Consider the following 15,093-nt stretch of genomic DNA (forward strand, 5'->3'; position numbering starts at 1 on the left):
TCATTGATGAAGGCCAATGAATATGAATATTAGAAGGGAGTATGTTTTATCTATGATATTACTAAAGTACATAAAGCAAATATCGGCTGACGTATACTTATTGCATAAAATCAAAAAGCCTATTTTTGTGTACAAAGTATAGTACTGCTTTGACATCACTAAGGATACAGTTTTGAGAATACTGTACGTGTGATGATGAAGGCTGTGGTGTTTAAGACAGACAACAACAAATCAGACAACGCCACGATCAAACGTCAAAATCGTTTACAGTGTCGTACCGGCGAGTTGATAAGAATTAGTTTCAATTTATTATTGGTTCTTATAAGTTTTGTGGAAGTTGTTTTCCTGACAAAGAGGTGCTCAATTATGAAACCGTATGTCCATTTGACAGTAGTATTCGTCTTCATTACAATTATCAACTATGTTTCAGCCAAAGGTTGTGTTCAATTGGATTCATTTTCATTTGAAAAGGTAAACACAATCACAAATTTTAGATTTATGTTGGCTTAGTATCCAGATCCAGAAAAATCTTAGCAATCTCAACCATATTATTTGTAATTATAATAGATACCAGTATGGATTTATGGTTAGGTAGAGCAATAGATAACCTAGAAGACACAGAGTGGACTCTTTTTAATTGATTATCATTATTAAGTCATTTTTTAGGCTGTTCTTTTGTCCCACCTTCACATCCTAGGACGTGAACAAAACATGTTCTGGCCCGAAAGTGTTTTACACAATAGTTCTACTCTAGGCTAGTCCTAGAGGGTTGTTACATTAACTTATTCATCGAAAAAATCCATTTGTAATTGGGGGATTTGAACCCGGGACCTTGGGTACCGATACTTCGCACTCTGCCACTAGACCAGCTCGCTTCCGGCTATTTCAATAGGCCTTTTTAAATTCCAACTCAGTTTTTGCTGGTAGGCCAGGCCTACTGGTTGGGAACCTCTCGTTGATATCCGACGCCATCGTATTTTTAATAAACATTGGACTAAAAACCATTGGTATTTTCAATTACTCAGTCTCAATCCATGACTACTCTTTATGATCATGTCATATCTTAATGTTCACAAGAGTGACCAATTTAAACTCAATCTATGTTACGGGTAAAAACCTAACTCAAACACTCGATAGAATTGCAGGGTACAGTTCTGCAAAGAACCTACAATTTATTATCAAATGAAATATTAGTTTTATGCATATCGTATGAAATATTGTTTTCACTATCGATAGCTTAACTTATAAGTTAATATTGATTGTATATTTCATAGAACTCTTTAAGCCAAAGACCTCCATTTGTAACTGTGTAATAAACTGATATAAACCAATCTAGATCCTATATGCAGCAGTGAACTATTCTAGAGTGACAGGTAGCTTTTTCTTAAATAGACCCATAACAATAACAAAATATCAATATTTACATTGAATTAAAAATAGTAATCAATATTTATATTGAATGCAAATTTTAGGCTTATCTGATATAGTAATACCAGAAACAAAAGAACCCTGGGCCGTTTCGAGCCGCGCAGGTTTGAATGGTACGCCCCACCTACCTGCGCGAACCACGTGATCTTTTCGTTTCTGCGCAGGTTGTTTTGTTCTTGGTATATCTATAGTTAAATATATTAAGCTAGGCCTATGGTAAATTAGGTTCTCTACCAAATTTTATTGTTATAATTTTCTTGTATGTTATCAAATAAAATCCAGTTGTAAATATCGCTTGTGTCGATACATAAATATCAATCAATCTAATTGGTGAAGCTAAAAGTTACGTAAAAGTTCTGTCAGTTCATTTCTTGACAACAAGTTAGGTTTAATATTGAACTATTTTTTAAAAAATACAGCAAGTTATACAGTAGGTATTGCCACATTGCATAATATGCCGATTCAGTTAAAAAAAAGTTATTAAGGTCTAACTCATGTTGCAGGTAGCTTCAAAATTTAAAGCGACCCTTGTGAAGTTTGATGCTGCCTATCCATACGGCCCCAAACAAGAGGAGTATGAGAAAGTGTGTGAAGCCAGCTCTAATGTTGATGACCTTCTTGTGGTAGAGGTTGCTGTAAAAGACTACGGAGAAAAAGAAAACACAGATCTAGCGAAGAAATATGGAGCAGAAAAGGATGATTATCCAGTTGTCAAACTGTTCGTACAAGGAAAGCCCGAGCCATCTGATTTTGTTAAAACAGAAGATTTTACGGCGGATAACTTAAAGAAATTCATCCGTTCAAAATCTGGGGTTTACATCGGTTGTACAGGATGTCTTAAGGATTTTGACGAGATAGCAGCTAAATTCTCGACAGAAAATAATGCAGAAGAGAAGAAAAAACTTCTTCGAAGAGCTGAAGACCTTTGGGATAACGCAAAGGGTAATCAAGAACAAAAGTATGCAGAGGTTTATGTCAAAATAATGAGAAAAGTAATAGAAAAAGGTGATGAATTTTTAAACAGTGAACATGCGAGAGTAGACAATTTACTGAAAGGAAAAGTCAGTAAAGAGAAAAAAGAAGAATTACAACATAGACTTAATATCCTTCAAGGGTTTAAAACTGCATTACATGATGAGTTATAATTTTCTAGATCTCAAACTGTTGTTTTAAAAATGATTGGGGGTTTTCGTTGTGATGTTACAAAACTATCTTTTTTAGTTCCTATAAAGCTACGATACAAATAGTTTAGGCCTATTGTTCAAACACAAACTTAAGGGGGGGGGGGGGTAATTGCTGGTAATATTTTATTTTTTTTTTAACTTTGAACATTCCTGTTCTCTCTTTTTTAACTCAATCTAAGAATGAACTTAAACAAACTTTGACCAAAGCTAAGATCAATGTTGCATAATGTATTATTTATCAGTATTGAATACTCATGTTTATCTGTTGTCGGTTTTTAGTACTATAATAATGTAATAAATGTGAATATTGTTTTTTATACATTTCTGTAACTTAAATGTCATGTGATTAAAAGGTTCGAAACAAGTGAACTGTAGAAAATCCCATTTCTGAATCTCCTGAGATTTTGGCGCAAGTCCTTGATTTCTTCTACTACAGTCTCTGTCTTACCTCATGCAGTTAAAATAATAATTACGATTTACGACTATCATGGACTGATTAGTTTATGAAACATGATCGATTTTAAACTTAAAAAGTTGCTGTTACATTCAATATTTAAACTTGAAAATGCATCTGTACAATCTATACGTACAATAAAATGCTCAAGAATTCAAAGATGGAGCAGGCTTCCAATATATATATTGAAAGAATCAACATTTTTAGTAATATCTGTAAATTTAGATTTGTTTGTCTTGTAATTATCTATGTAAATAAAATTACAGTGTTTACATCTACACAATCTTATGTCTGTAGAAAGATAAGCACAAAATTATTGTTATGCTTGTTAATTGGGCTAAAATTTACATAACATTCTCTTCTTGCATGTGTGGTTTACATTTCGAATCAGCCTTTTGTAAAGTAGCATATAACAACTTTATTTTCCTCTTGATCTCTGGATTGTAGGCTGGATTATTTTTTAACATATTATTTATTAAATTGCCCAAACAGATTAATTACTTCGTTAAAACAATATAAAAATTCAAATCAGTAGACAAGACAATGTCGTGTCGTGTTCATCCATACGTCACATTATGCATAAACTGTGTTACTTTGAACAAAATTCTTTTCGGTCTTACTAACTTGTTGTTCTGGCTAGTTTGAAAATTAGGAATACAATAGAAAATAAATTGTCCATTGTAAAGATTTTCTCAGGATTTAGTGATTCAGGACAAAAGTCATACAGAGGCTAACACATAAAATGTCACAGGTCAAACATTTTGATAAAAACATTTATTAACATTTTAATAACAAAATAGGCAATTCATATAAGCTAAACAATCACTTTATCTTGCATATAAAGTAATGGTGAAGGTTTTTTAATGAGAACATACCAGAGCATACAGAAAATGACTTAAATAGCATAATTGCTTAATAACACATGACATTCCAAATTTGACACAGATATGATGAAAAATAAATTCACTTGAGCTAGGCCTTTATTTATTGTTACAAATTGAGATAAGGACACCACCAAGGGAAGTGAGAATTTTAACCCACATATGTGTGTTGAATGAAGTAATGCCTTGTGTCACTTTGTTATTGACTAAGATCAGCTGTTTCATTAGACAGGAGCATTTATTAAAATCCCAATGATCAAGAACAGCTGGGTCCAGTTTCAAACCATCAAAAAGCTACTGGTGACATTTTCATTGCAAGGGGATCACTGTAACCAATCAGCTACATAATTCCGATTGGTTCAAAAGTTGATTTACATGCTATTGATCATTGGTTGTTTATTCATTGTTTCAAAACTGTCTAAACTCTCAAAATAAGTTAATATTGAGTGTTTATCCCCAAAGTTTTACTGGTGTTGATATCTTATCAGACAACCTTCATCTCAACGCAACTGTTAAAGCTTCTCATGATGGTCTTGAGAGAAAATAAGAATAAAAATATGAACATTTCTAAATAGAACCTGATCTCTCTGTAAATCTATTATATTCATCAGCTGGTTAATGGGAATAATTAATTTGTGCGATGTGTAAATATGTAAAAGATTAAGAGGACATTTTCAAGGAAGTGTGGTCAGATGAGCTAAAAAGAGATAATCTTAAAATATTATTACAACCAATTTTCTTTTCTTTAGATAATATATTTTTGTTTGAACAAAGATTGGTTTGATAAAGTGTTGATCAAAGTAAAGGAAATACCAAACATTGACCTGTTACTAATTGAGGACCTAACACGCAATATAAGCACTGATAAGACACAACAAATTGTGAACTTCAACTGATTCAACAGGCAAATGATTATCTCAGTCTCTTAAATATTTTCAAATACAATTAAATTCTTAGATGTACGTTTTTGGTAATGAAATTTATAGTGTCTTTTTAATGATTTAAGATTTTTCAAGGTATTTAGTCGTAAATATATAACATTATCATTTTTCAGTGACAGGTTAGTATTTCAATTAATAGATTTAATACCTCCATTATTTATCAAATGAAGATTTTTTTATGATGAGAAAAGTAAAAGTAGGACTTTGTTACAATAACTGTGGATAAACCAAGGTTTAAAAAAAATTAAATAAAAATAGAAAAAATATATTTTGAAGTTTAAAAAATGCAAACACCATAACATTCCCTGGAAATAATCTGTGATTATTCAATTAAAATGTACAGTATTATGATGCACTGATTGGTAACAATTTAATAATCTAAGCAAACAAATTTAAAGTCAAGTCAATTAAAATGTAGAGCCTGAGTAATTCCTACTATTTCAATTAAGAGTCCTTGGAGCCTAAACATTTTAATTCATAAAACGATTAGAAAAGTAGAAAGAAATTTCTAATCACATAGTGCACTAGATATTAAAATTACAAACACTTTGGTTTTTGAAAAAATATTTTGAGATGGTGAATAACTCTTCAGCGGCTGTTTGAAATTAACAAAATTAACATTGCTCTTATGGCGGGAAAATCAAAGATGGCTATTAGCCTGTATGGACTCCCTTGAAAAACAACAACTAAACCTCAAAGAAAATTGTTGATCTCACAGTGCACGAAACAAAGACTAAACTTAAATATTTCAAAATACAATCACTTTGGTATTTGAAAAAATATATTTGGATGAACCATTTAACAGCGGTTTGAAATAATCCAAGATGTCCGCTAGCCTCCAACGACTCTTAAACCACAATACAGGGCTAGTAATTTAATAGGATTGACACTCGTATAACATCAATGTTTCAAACTACACATAACTTCATAGAACATGAACTGTATATTACATAATCAAATGTACACCTATGGCTATAATAGAACAAGTATATGTACAGATTCAGCATTTGGCGTAGTACGATTCAAACTAACAAAAATATACTTCACATATACACAGCTTAAAACAGCTGAAATACAATAAATAAAATTCAAATAAACTAACCTATTCTTGACTTAAAAGCTCTTTTAATTTCTCGTAAGCAACATTAATAATTCCCCAGCTAATGAAAGATCGGGTATAATTCATATGTACTCCTCGGTAAAACTTTCGCATACTGCCATCACGAGCATAGTAAATCTCGCGAACAGCACCCCATGTCGATTGGTACGGCCCGCCGAGCCGACTTTGTACGTGAACCTTGATCACATTCAGAGGGTAAAACACTGTACTACCAACTGCTCCAATCACAGCACCAATGACAAATCCTTTCATTGTACTTCCAATTAAAGAATCTGCCTTAGGTAAAATGGCATCCGCTTGTTCTCGGGCCATGAAGAAGAACAAGTTCGACGGTCCGTTTCGCAATAATATCGGAACAAGACCGCGATAGAATTCTTTGATACCGTAATTTACTGCTATTACCCTGATGGCGTGCTGGGAGTTCTTGAACTCCGAGTGGAATTGACTATGCTGCATGAGAGTTTGTAGCCTCTCGAAGGGAGCAAGAATAGCTTCCGTCGTTCCTGCGATGTTGGCAGCTACGAAGGTACTGGTGACTTTGGGCACGCCCAGATCTACCAACCTTGAGCGACAGTTCTCGTAGATGCCGAACATGAGCGAGGTGGAGATGGACTTCTGGCATAGAGGAGGGAGAATACCACGATAGAGGAACAGAATACCTTCCTTAGACATTTGTCTGATTGCTCCGGAAACTCCAACATTGTGTAACATCTGCAGACAAGCAAATATAAAATATTAAAGTTGAGAGTCTAAGTTGAATATCTTAACCCTTGATTGGGCGCTTAACCTTTAAAACGTGAGACGGCGCATGCCGATGCTTTTTCTGCATCGACAAATTTATTTAATTTAAATTGATTTTATCATTTTATCACGTAACTTTGCAGTTAAATTATAACTAAAGTGATAAGGAACACATTACTACATTCAGTGTTAAAAACTGTAGCCTACCTAGCATTTAAAAAAATTACTTGATTTACTACCCACAATAATGGGAAGCTGGTCTTAGTGGTAGGGTGCGGGACTTTGATCCCCGAAGTCCAGGGTTCAAATCCCACCAATCACTAATGGATTTTATTGAAATGATAATGCCACAACCCTTAATCTCAGACTGAAGGAATGTAAAAATGTTTCTGTGCTGCAGCCTAGCAAAAAAATCGTAATAATTTACTTTACTTGTAATTTTTATATAATAACTACAAGACTGTTAAGTTATTTTTACAGTCAAATGTAAAACCCTACAGGAGTTAAATATATTGAATAAAAATTGGCTTGCGCGGATTTATACTTGCTCAGGAGACTTCAGACTTGACAATAATTTGGACAATAGCCACCAGCAGAGCCAGGTGTTATTAGCCATTAGAATGTGAGAGTCACGAGACTTGGCTTATACTAGTTGCCAAACCTTTAATAGAACCAGCTGTGAATGTAAAGTTCTATTTTTAGAAAGTTGAAACAATCAATTAAAACCGTAAAAAAAGGGAAACTGTAATTTTTAATTTTACAAAAAATAATAATTTGAGTATATTTGATTGAGATTTCTTCATCAAATGATACCTAAAGTTTGCCATCCAATTATTTCAAAGATAAGTGTAAACAGACCTTTGACCACTCAATTAAATCAAGACATTATTTAATTTCATATTTAACTAATTATCATTAATCACAAGTTAATTAAATAATCAATGACTAGATAGCAGAGACTGATCGGTTACTGGATATTGAAACAAATTAAAATCTACATGGGTAATATTTCTCATCCCAAGAGTTGATTCTGTAATGGCTTAAAACGTTGCTATTTGACTATCTGTAAGTGCTTTATGAAATGGCCGTGTCCAGTAAAAGTGCTACGCCAACCTTAAATATCTTGTCTTCAGAGACATTTTGGTAGAAATTAGGTAGGCTGTTTTGCACGTAACTGAATTTATCGGTTGTCTGTAGTACCTTTTACAGCACAAAGGTAAGGTTAGTTTATGCTGGTAACCATACCAGTAAGGCCTACTTCTGCTGACTGATTATTACAATTCCCACAGTCAAAAGTTACAATTAATTGCCAAGTCATCTTCAACTCGAGTAATGGTGATAAGGCGTGAGAACTTATGCCACATGGTTATTTCAAATTTTAGGCTATTGATTTAAATTTAAGTAGTAGGTTTAGTTTTAATTTATGATCATATTCAGTAGGTTAACTTAATCTGAGTCAACCCTATGATGGGGAGCGAGCTGGCGTAGTGGTTAGAGCGCAGGACTTCAGTCCCTGAGGTCCCGGATTCGATCCCCGCCAAGTCACCAATGGATTTTATCAAAGTGATAATGCCGTAACCCCTAGGTCTAGCCTTAAGTAACGTGAACTGAAAAACAATCCCAGGCTCGTGCCTAGCGTCCTAGGACAAAATAAATAAATAGATTTTTAGAGAAAGATACATCCAGCATTTTATTCATTGTGAATAATTAATAGGCCAACTCTGTACTTCTCAAAACGTCTCTAAAGCCGCATTTACAGTAGTTGCAGTTAGTCTGGGCGCGGACCCTTGTGTACTAGCCGTCCTGAGAACTACGGCTCACTCACCCCCACAACCCTCAGCCGCTGCACTGACGGCTTCTCATGTGGGCCAGATGTTTTTATAAATGAGCAATAAACACTCCCCTCTACACCCCCCGCCATACACGAGGCCAGTACTGGCTTTGTACAGTAGAACCTTGATTAACAAGACTTTCATGGGGATTATAAAATAAGTCTGGTTATCAAGGCGGACTTCTTATTGAGGTTTGCAATAACATATTATGTTTAGAGGTAAAATAAATTCAAGGGGATTTGAAAAATTGTTATCAAGAGTGACTCGAGGGTCTTCTTATCAAGGTTCCATTGTATAAGAGCGGCTTAGCATTTATATATTATTTGGACACAAAACACAATACCACATTTATCCAAAAACTTAGGTTAACGTTCTTAACCTGAAGCAGCAAGAAACAGCTGTAGTTATTTATAAAACAAGGATCAGCTGACGCAAAAGGTAATCTAAACCTTTTTAATCTTGATACAGAGGCTAACCCATCAAGAGTGCTTCAACTAAATTATTCTCTCTTATTTCAAGAAATATTTCACTTTTCTCTTTGGTTAAAGTACTAGTGGGCCATCAATCCGCCGTTGTCTTCAGCTGATCTACAATGAGTACATTTAATCCGAGACAATAGATAGGCTACCAAAATAATTCCAATATGGTAATTATAATTTTTAATCAACGTACCTGGCGAAAGATAATCTTGTTGAGCGGAAAAGTGATGGTGATGTTGACGATCGCAGCACCCCAGCCGCAAACAAACTCATTCAAATCAGAGTTTAAAGCTAGCTTGGGGGTAGGAGGAGACATGGTTGATAAAACCGGCGGTTTTCCCTCTATTAAATTACCTTTGGATGACATCTTTGAGGACTGAATCACTGGACAATCTTCTGCAAACATGTACAAGTAAATAATTTCAACAATTATTGTTTGGAACCAAATTTTCACATTTACTTGTTGTTATTAGAGAGTTTTTGCACCTTACGTTAACTAAATACTTGCGTTAAATAACTGCTATCATAGCTCAACGGCTAACGCTTCCGACTACCACCCAGCAGTCCCGGGTTCCATCCTCGGTCAAACCAACACTTTTAGCAACAAGCCTTTACCCATTAACTTATAACGGGCCCGCTATTTCAAAGGATTTATCGTAGTATTTTATTGAACTGTTAAAGCCAGCTGTTAAGTGTAAACAATTAAAGACAACCTAAGTTGGAAGTATATGCTGAGTTTATTTTTAAAGTGTAATTAGATTTCTTGCTTGGACTTTTCTTCAAAATTGATAAAAAACGTTTTAGATTCACCCTAAATTATGAAATACTGTAGTGTTATCAAAAGAAGTTCTATGTGAAACGTGAAAACCCTTTTGAAGATAATGGAAAGTGGAATGATATTGATCAGTTATAGCTCCTAAAGCTGATAAAGTTCAAATGATCTCTATAACTACAAAATCAATCACAACCAAGTACAGGGTGCTTATAAAAAAAACTTTACAACTTCAAACAACCATTCATAGAACCTTAATTTTTTCACATAAAGCAGATGAAATAACAATCAAAGTCTAGGAAATTGTTTCAAGTTTTTGTAAATTTGAAGGAGTTTTTACCAACTTCAATATGTTTTCTTGCACACAAACAGTTTTATAAATTCCAGTTCGGACCAAACACGGCTGTGTTTGGAAACATCAACAATCAGAGTAGAAATGTTTCCATTGATATGTTAGAGAATTTTGCTATTCCATAACTAGAAGGATTACAAAACAATTTAATTTTTCAAGAGAACAGTGCTCCTTCGCACTGGAGAGACTTTGTCTGAGATTATCTGGATAGGTTATTCTTAAACCATTGGATTGGCCATTATGGGCCAACTTCTTGTCCTCCTAGGCCATCAGATAATTATCTTGTGTGACTTTTTTATGTGGAGCTTAGTTAAGGATTGTGTCTTTGCCAATTAAATTAACACCAAAAAATAACTAAGTTAATAGAACGAATCAGGAGAGTGTTTGCTAAAATAAATTGTGTTATTTGAGGTCATGTTTGGTCCAAACTGGCATTTAGACTTGATTATTTGTGTGCAAATAACGGAAAATACTCGAAGTAACGGAAACTTCTTATTATATGCACCAAAACTTGAAATGATTTCCTAGACTTTGATTGTTATTTGATAGATTTAAATGGAATATAAAGGATATACATGGTTGTTTGAAGTTATAAAGTTTTTTATAAACACCCTGTATATTGCACAATCCTAACCTCCAAGCATTGATAAATACAAAACCTCTGCTCCATTTTAAGTTTAGTGTTAGCGATAAATGTAATTTTGACGGAGATGCAAAAACTTTAGCCTAAATTAGGCCCTCATATGTTGAACACCAAACGCTTTTTTTAACGTTGAGCGTTTGCATTTAGAAAGATTTTTTTTTTTTGAAGATGCAAAACTTCTCTAATAATTAGTTTCGATAATTAAAATGTTTGACAAAGACAACAGTAGTTGGATTATTTTCATGCACAATTCTTTAACCCTCCGAGTGTCCCTTGTTTTGGCCTTAATGTCTGCCTATTTTTAGCTCATTTGCAAGGTTTTATTAAAACGGATCTGAGAAGCTTAAAAACAATGTTAATTATACTGTTCTATATACCATTTTGTTTAGAAAATCATGGGCTTCAATATTATATATAAAACATAAGGAACATTTGTTTTAAAAAAAATTTTTAGGTAAAAAAAAATATTTTGGAAAATTAAAAAAAAAAAAAATAAGTTTGCGCTCAATGAAATTGTATAAATTATAGGCCTATAAATATTTGAAAATAGCCACTTTAGTCTAAATTTTATGAGGATTACAAATATATAATAATATAAGGAAGTAGATTTGCAAATAAATAAGTTATGAGTGAAAAACAGATTTCAGTACATTGCGTTTAGCTAAGAATGCATAGCCTAACCATAGCTAGAAATCTGGCTGATAATTTACATCAATATCACTACCTACTTCTTCAGGATCATCAACCAGCCCTTCAAAATCACTTAAATCTTCTTATAATGCACCACGTATATCACTATTTTTGATTTTTAACACTAAAACAATGATAAACGTAATAAAACACATCAGTCATCGGTCCAAGGATAACCAAGCTGTCAACTGTCTGCTACAATTACGATCGGCTCGGAGAACATACAGCGCTGAGACAGACCTCTGGAGAAAGCTTATAATTTAACGAAAAGAACGGTACCTAACTCGATCCAGTTCAATCCGATTCAGTCAGTCATAGAGCCTTTGCCGTAAACAGTGTTCGTGAGTCGCTGCAGCGACGCATGACACTCGGAGGGCTAATCATGTGAAAATTTCTTATTGAAATACATTTCAATCTGGTTATCAAAGAGATAAAACCCCAAATAAGATATAGTCTACAGTAGATCGTGTCAATTGGCATAGTGTGTGGGAGGGATGAGGGAAAGGCTCACACAACTAGACGCTAGTGGTATTAAATGAACTCAACAGCAAATTCTGGTTGAGATTACTAGGTACAAAATAACAACTGTGGTTATGGGAAGGGCCTGCTTGTCATTCTATTTGACACGAACTATAGGCTACTACATTTTATTTAGACATTTCATGCAATATAAATTATATTTATTGTTAAAATATATAGGTACCGGTATGATCGACGGACCATCTTACTAAAACATCATTCTGTTTAAAGTTATTATTTGGAATTTATTACCTACGAGTTTATGGCTTGTAGCAATAAATGTAATTTTTACGGAGATGCAAAAACTTTTAATTAGGTTCTCTTAAACGTTAAACGCTATTTTTAACGTTGAGCGTTTACAAAATATCAGTCTCTCTTTTGATTATTGTTAAATTGACTTAATTTGCTCCACTTAATGAATACAAAATATCTCTTTGTCTCCTACCTCATACTAGAGAAGCCAGGAACCTTTTTGTCTGTTTATTTACTTTCCCATCTAACAATTGAAGATGATTGGTACCGGTTCTACTATATCCATGATGTTGCTGAACCTAAAAGAAGTGCAAATTAATTATCATAACTGAGGAAATAACTCAAAACTCACAAGTAAGTAAATTTTGGTTTGGATACCATTACAGAGAAGTGTAACTATACTGTAGCCCAACTACTGAAGCAATTATTGTTCTAAACCTACAATTTAAAAAGATTAAGTAATTTACGGCTTTAACAAAAAGTATTTAACAAAACCAAATCTTTGGTTCAACTTAAACATAATGGTCCATGTGGCTGAATGATGCCAAATTATCAATTACTTATGATATATCAGGGGTCTAGGCATATAGAAATATATTTTTTTTATTAACCTGTATGGTTAAGTTTTATTTAGGTTTTGGTTTTTTTTAAAGTTTTAGTGTCCACAAAAGTGGCATTTAAAAACAAAAGCTTCAATGAAATGCGGTTCAAATCACAGGATAATGTTGGTGTATAACTTAGTCTATCCCGGGGATGAAACCCACCACTTCACACCAAAGTCCATTATGCCAATGCCAACCATTGACTAGTCCAACAACTGTTTGGGTCAGTCCCCAACAATGTCAAAAATATGACATAACTTATCCAGCGGTTTTAGGGATGTGTCAGATGATGCCAGTATAGCTGGTAAAAGACCTCATAAAATAAACATTTTAAAAAATGTCATGAGGTATCTAACTTAAATTAAAAAATTAAACGTCCTCAATAGGCTACAACTGAATTAAGACAGTTATATCTGAAGTAATTAAGGACTCTAATGAGATCCTATCAAGCCCAAACCAAGTAAGTTACCTAACTCAAATCTAACACCAATAAGTTAATAGTTATTTAAGTACCTATTGTATATTCTACCCAAACTACTTTCAACCCAGTTTACCCATACGTATGTGGCTATTAGTTTTGTTCAGTAGCCAATAATTAGGGTACAGTTCCACAGAGATTCTGCAATGAATAAATAACCTAGAAAAATAGGGGAAATCACTGCTCCCACCCAGACTGAATTGGGTTTTGTGATTAGGTTTAGGAAGAGGTTAGTTACCTTAAAATGCTCTTTATCTCAAAAAAGGGGAAAATATGCTTTCGACCTGTCACCCAGGTTATCTATGGTTAAAATATGAAATGATCTATGACTATCAATAGTAGAGGAGTTATTCATTGACAAAAGGTTTTAGTTTGATATTACGATGAAGTCAGATACCTACCAAAGTTTTGTAAAAGAAAAAAAAAACACAACTTTGGTGGAGTGCAAGTAAGGTAATTTGACATTTAGTCTTCATAACCTGTACCACAGTAAGTGTAGGCCTATCTTATTTCGTTTGGAACATATTAAATACATTAAAAACGTCAACTGAATTTGGGTCGAGCCTTAAAAATGTTTTCTTGAAAGGAATAGCCTAGGCTATCATGGTTTAGAAAAATACTCACCAAGCAAATGTAGCCAACAAAGTAATTGAACTAAATCATGGCAAATTGTATCATACACAGCATAATCGATTCTTAAACACTCAACAATAATGACTTTTCACTCATTCGTTATTCATAAGTTAATAATAATTTCCTACCTAAATCCTCATCTCATTCCTCCCTCACCTTTCTACTTGGCTTTTGGCTTGGACTTGGACTTGACACTTGAGAGTTTTTTTGAGCCAGCTGACGAGTGATGTGCATTGATGAGAAGCAGTAGACGCAGTCACTGAGCTATAATTCTAACTGGAGGTAGCACTGAATGTCAAAGATGCGTGTCGCCAGCCGCCATGTTTGCGTGAGGTGGGTGTCCATAAGAAGCCATGTTATTGCTATGACAAAAAAACTCACTGCTATACAACCTAGTTATAAGAAGCCGTGTTATTGCTATGGTAAGAAAACTTACTGCTATACCAACCTAACAAAATCAGCGACTCGCTTTTGACAGACTTCTGCCATGGCAGTGCTACCTCCAGTTATAATTTTAGCTCAGTGGACGCAGTAGACAAAACTTAACCATAGACCAGTAGACCACAGAGCATGACCAATTCAAGTAACTCTTTGCTCTCTAGTGATATAGACATAGCAGGCAACTAAGTTTGCGCTGTTATGATAGATGTGATAGATTATTTAATCCACTCTCTTACCATAGATAAATAGAATAAATATTTGTCTATGCTCTTACCTATGGGATGTTCTATATTAATTTGTTCATTTTACACCGAAACAACATTTTACATAGAACATTTCTTTGTCTTATTTTCTATAGCCATTCAACAAGTAATTACAAAGTGGAATGCAGAAATGCAAAACTTGTAGCTATGCCTAACGGTAAATAGAGATTTAATTTTTTCATTGCCTATTGAATTATAGCTCAGTGTCTATTGATATGGAATAGTAAGCAGTATTTTAAATCTATACTTTATTGAGCAAAGTTTATCAATCTGAGCCATTTGACGATACGTAATCAAATAAATTCAAAAATTCCTACTTAAAACCCATATTAAAGGCAATTATTTATTTCAACTTAGAATTAATATTTTCTGGCTGTATTACTTGGAT

The 15,093-nt window shown here is 33.7% G+C and overlaps 2 protein-coding genes across 3 annotated transcripts; one reads left to right on the forward strand and one right to left on the reverse strand.

The window, feature by feature from the left end:
* Positions 1–240: 240 nt before the first annotated feature.
* Positions 241–2,940, forward strand: LOC128991396 (endoplasmic reticulum resident protein 29-like). Its single transcript, XM_054414226.1, has 2 exons — positions 241–471; positions 1,932–2,940. Exons 1-2 carry the CDS (start codon positions 367–369, stop codon positions 2,571–2,573), a joined length of 747 nt encoding a protein of 248 aa, XP_054270201.1. The 5' UTR covers positions 241–366; the 3' UTR covers positions 2,574–2,940.
* A 2,197-nt stretch (positions 2,941–5,137) lies between these two features.
* LOC128991395 (mitochondrial nicotinamide adenine dinucleotide transporter SLC25A51-like) lies at positions 5,138–14,162 on the reverse strand. Of its 2 annotated transcripts, none has more exons than XM_054414223.1 (4): positions 13,993–14,162; positions 12,482–12,587; positions 9,254–9,456; positions 5,138–6,719 (listed from the first exon to the last, which is right to left on the reverse strand). In XM_054414223.1, the coding sequence occupies exons 3-4, from the start codon at positions 9,425–9,427 to the stop codon at positions 5,991–5,993; spliced, it is 903 nt and encodes a 300-aa protein (XP_054270198.1). In that variant the 5' UTR covers positions 9,428–9,456; positions 12,482–12,587; positions 13,993–14,162; the 3' UTR covers positions 5,138–5,990. The 2 variants fall into 2 exon arrangements, with proteins under 2 accessions (XP_054270198.1, XP_054270199.1); XM_054414224.1 differs by having other exon boundaries at positions 14,130–14,158.
* Positions 14,163–15,093: the final 931 nt, after the last annotated feature.

This window comes from Macrosteles quadrilineatus, unplaced genomic scaffold, assembly GCF_028750875.1.
Source record: "Macrosteles quadrilineatus isolate MER2022 unplaced genomic scaffold, UCM_ALF_1.0 Scaffold_4__1_contigs__length_99947679, whole genome shotgun sequence".
NCBI classification, from domain to species: Eukaryota; Metazoa; Arthropoda; class Insecta; order Hemiptera; family Cicadellidae; genus Macrosteles; species Macrosteles quadrilineatus.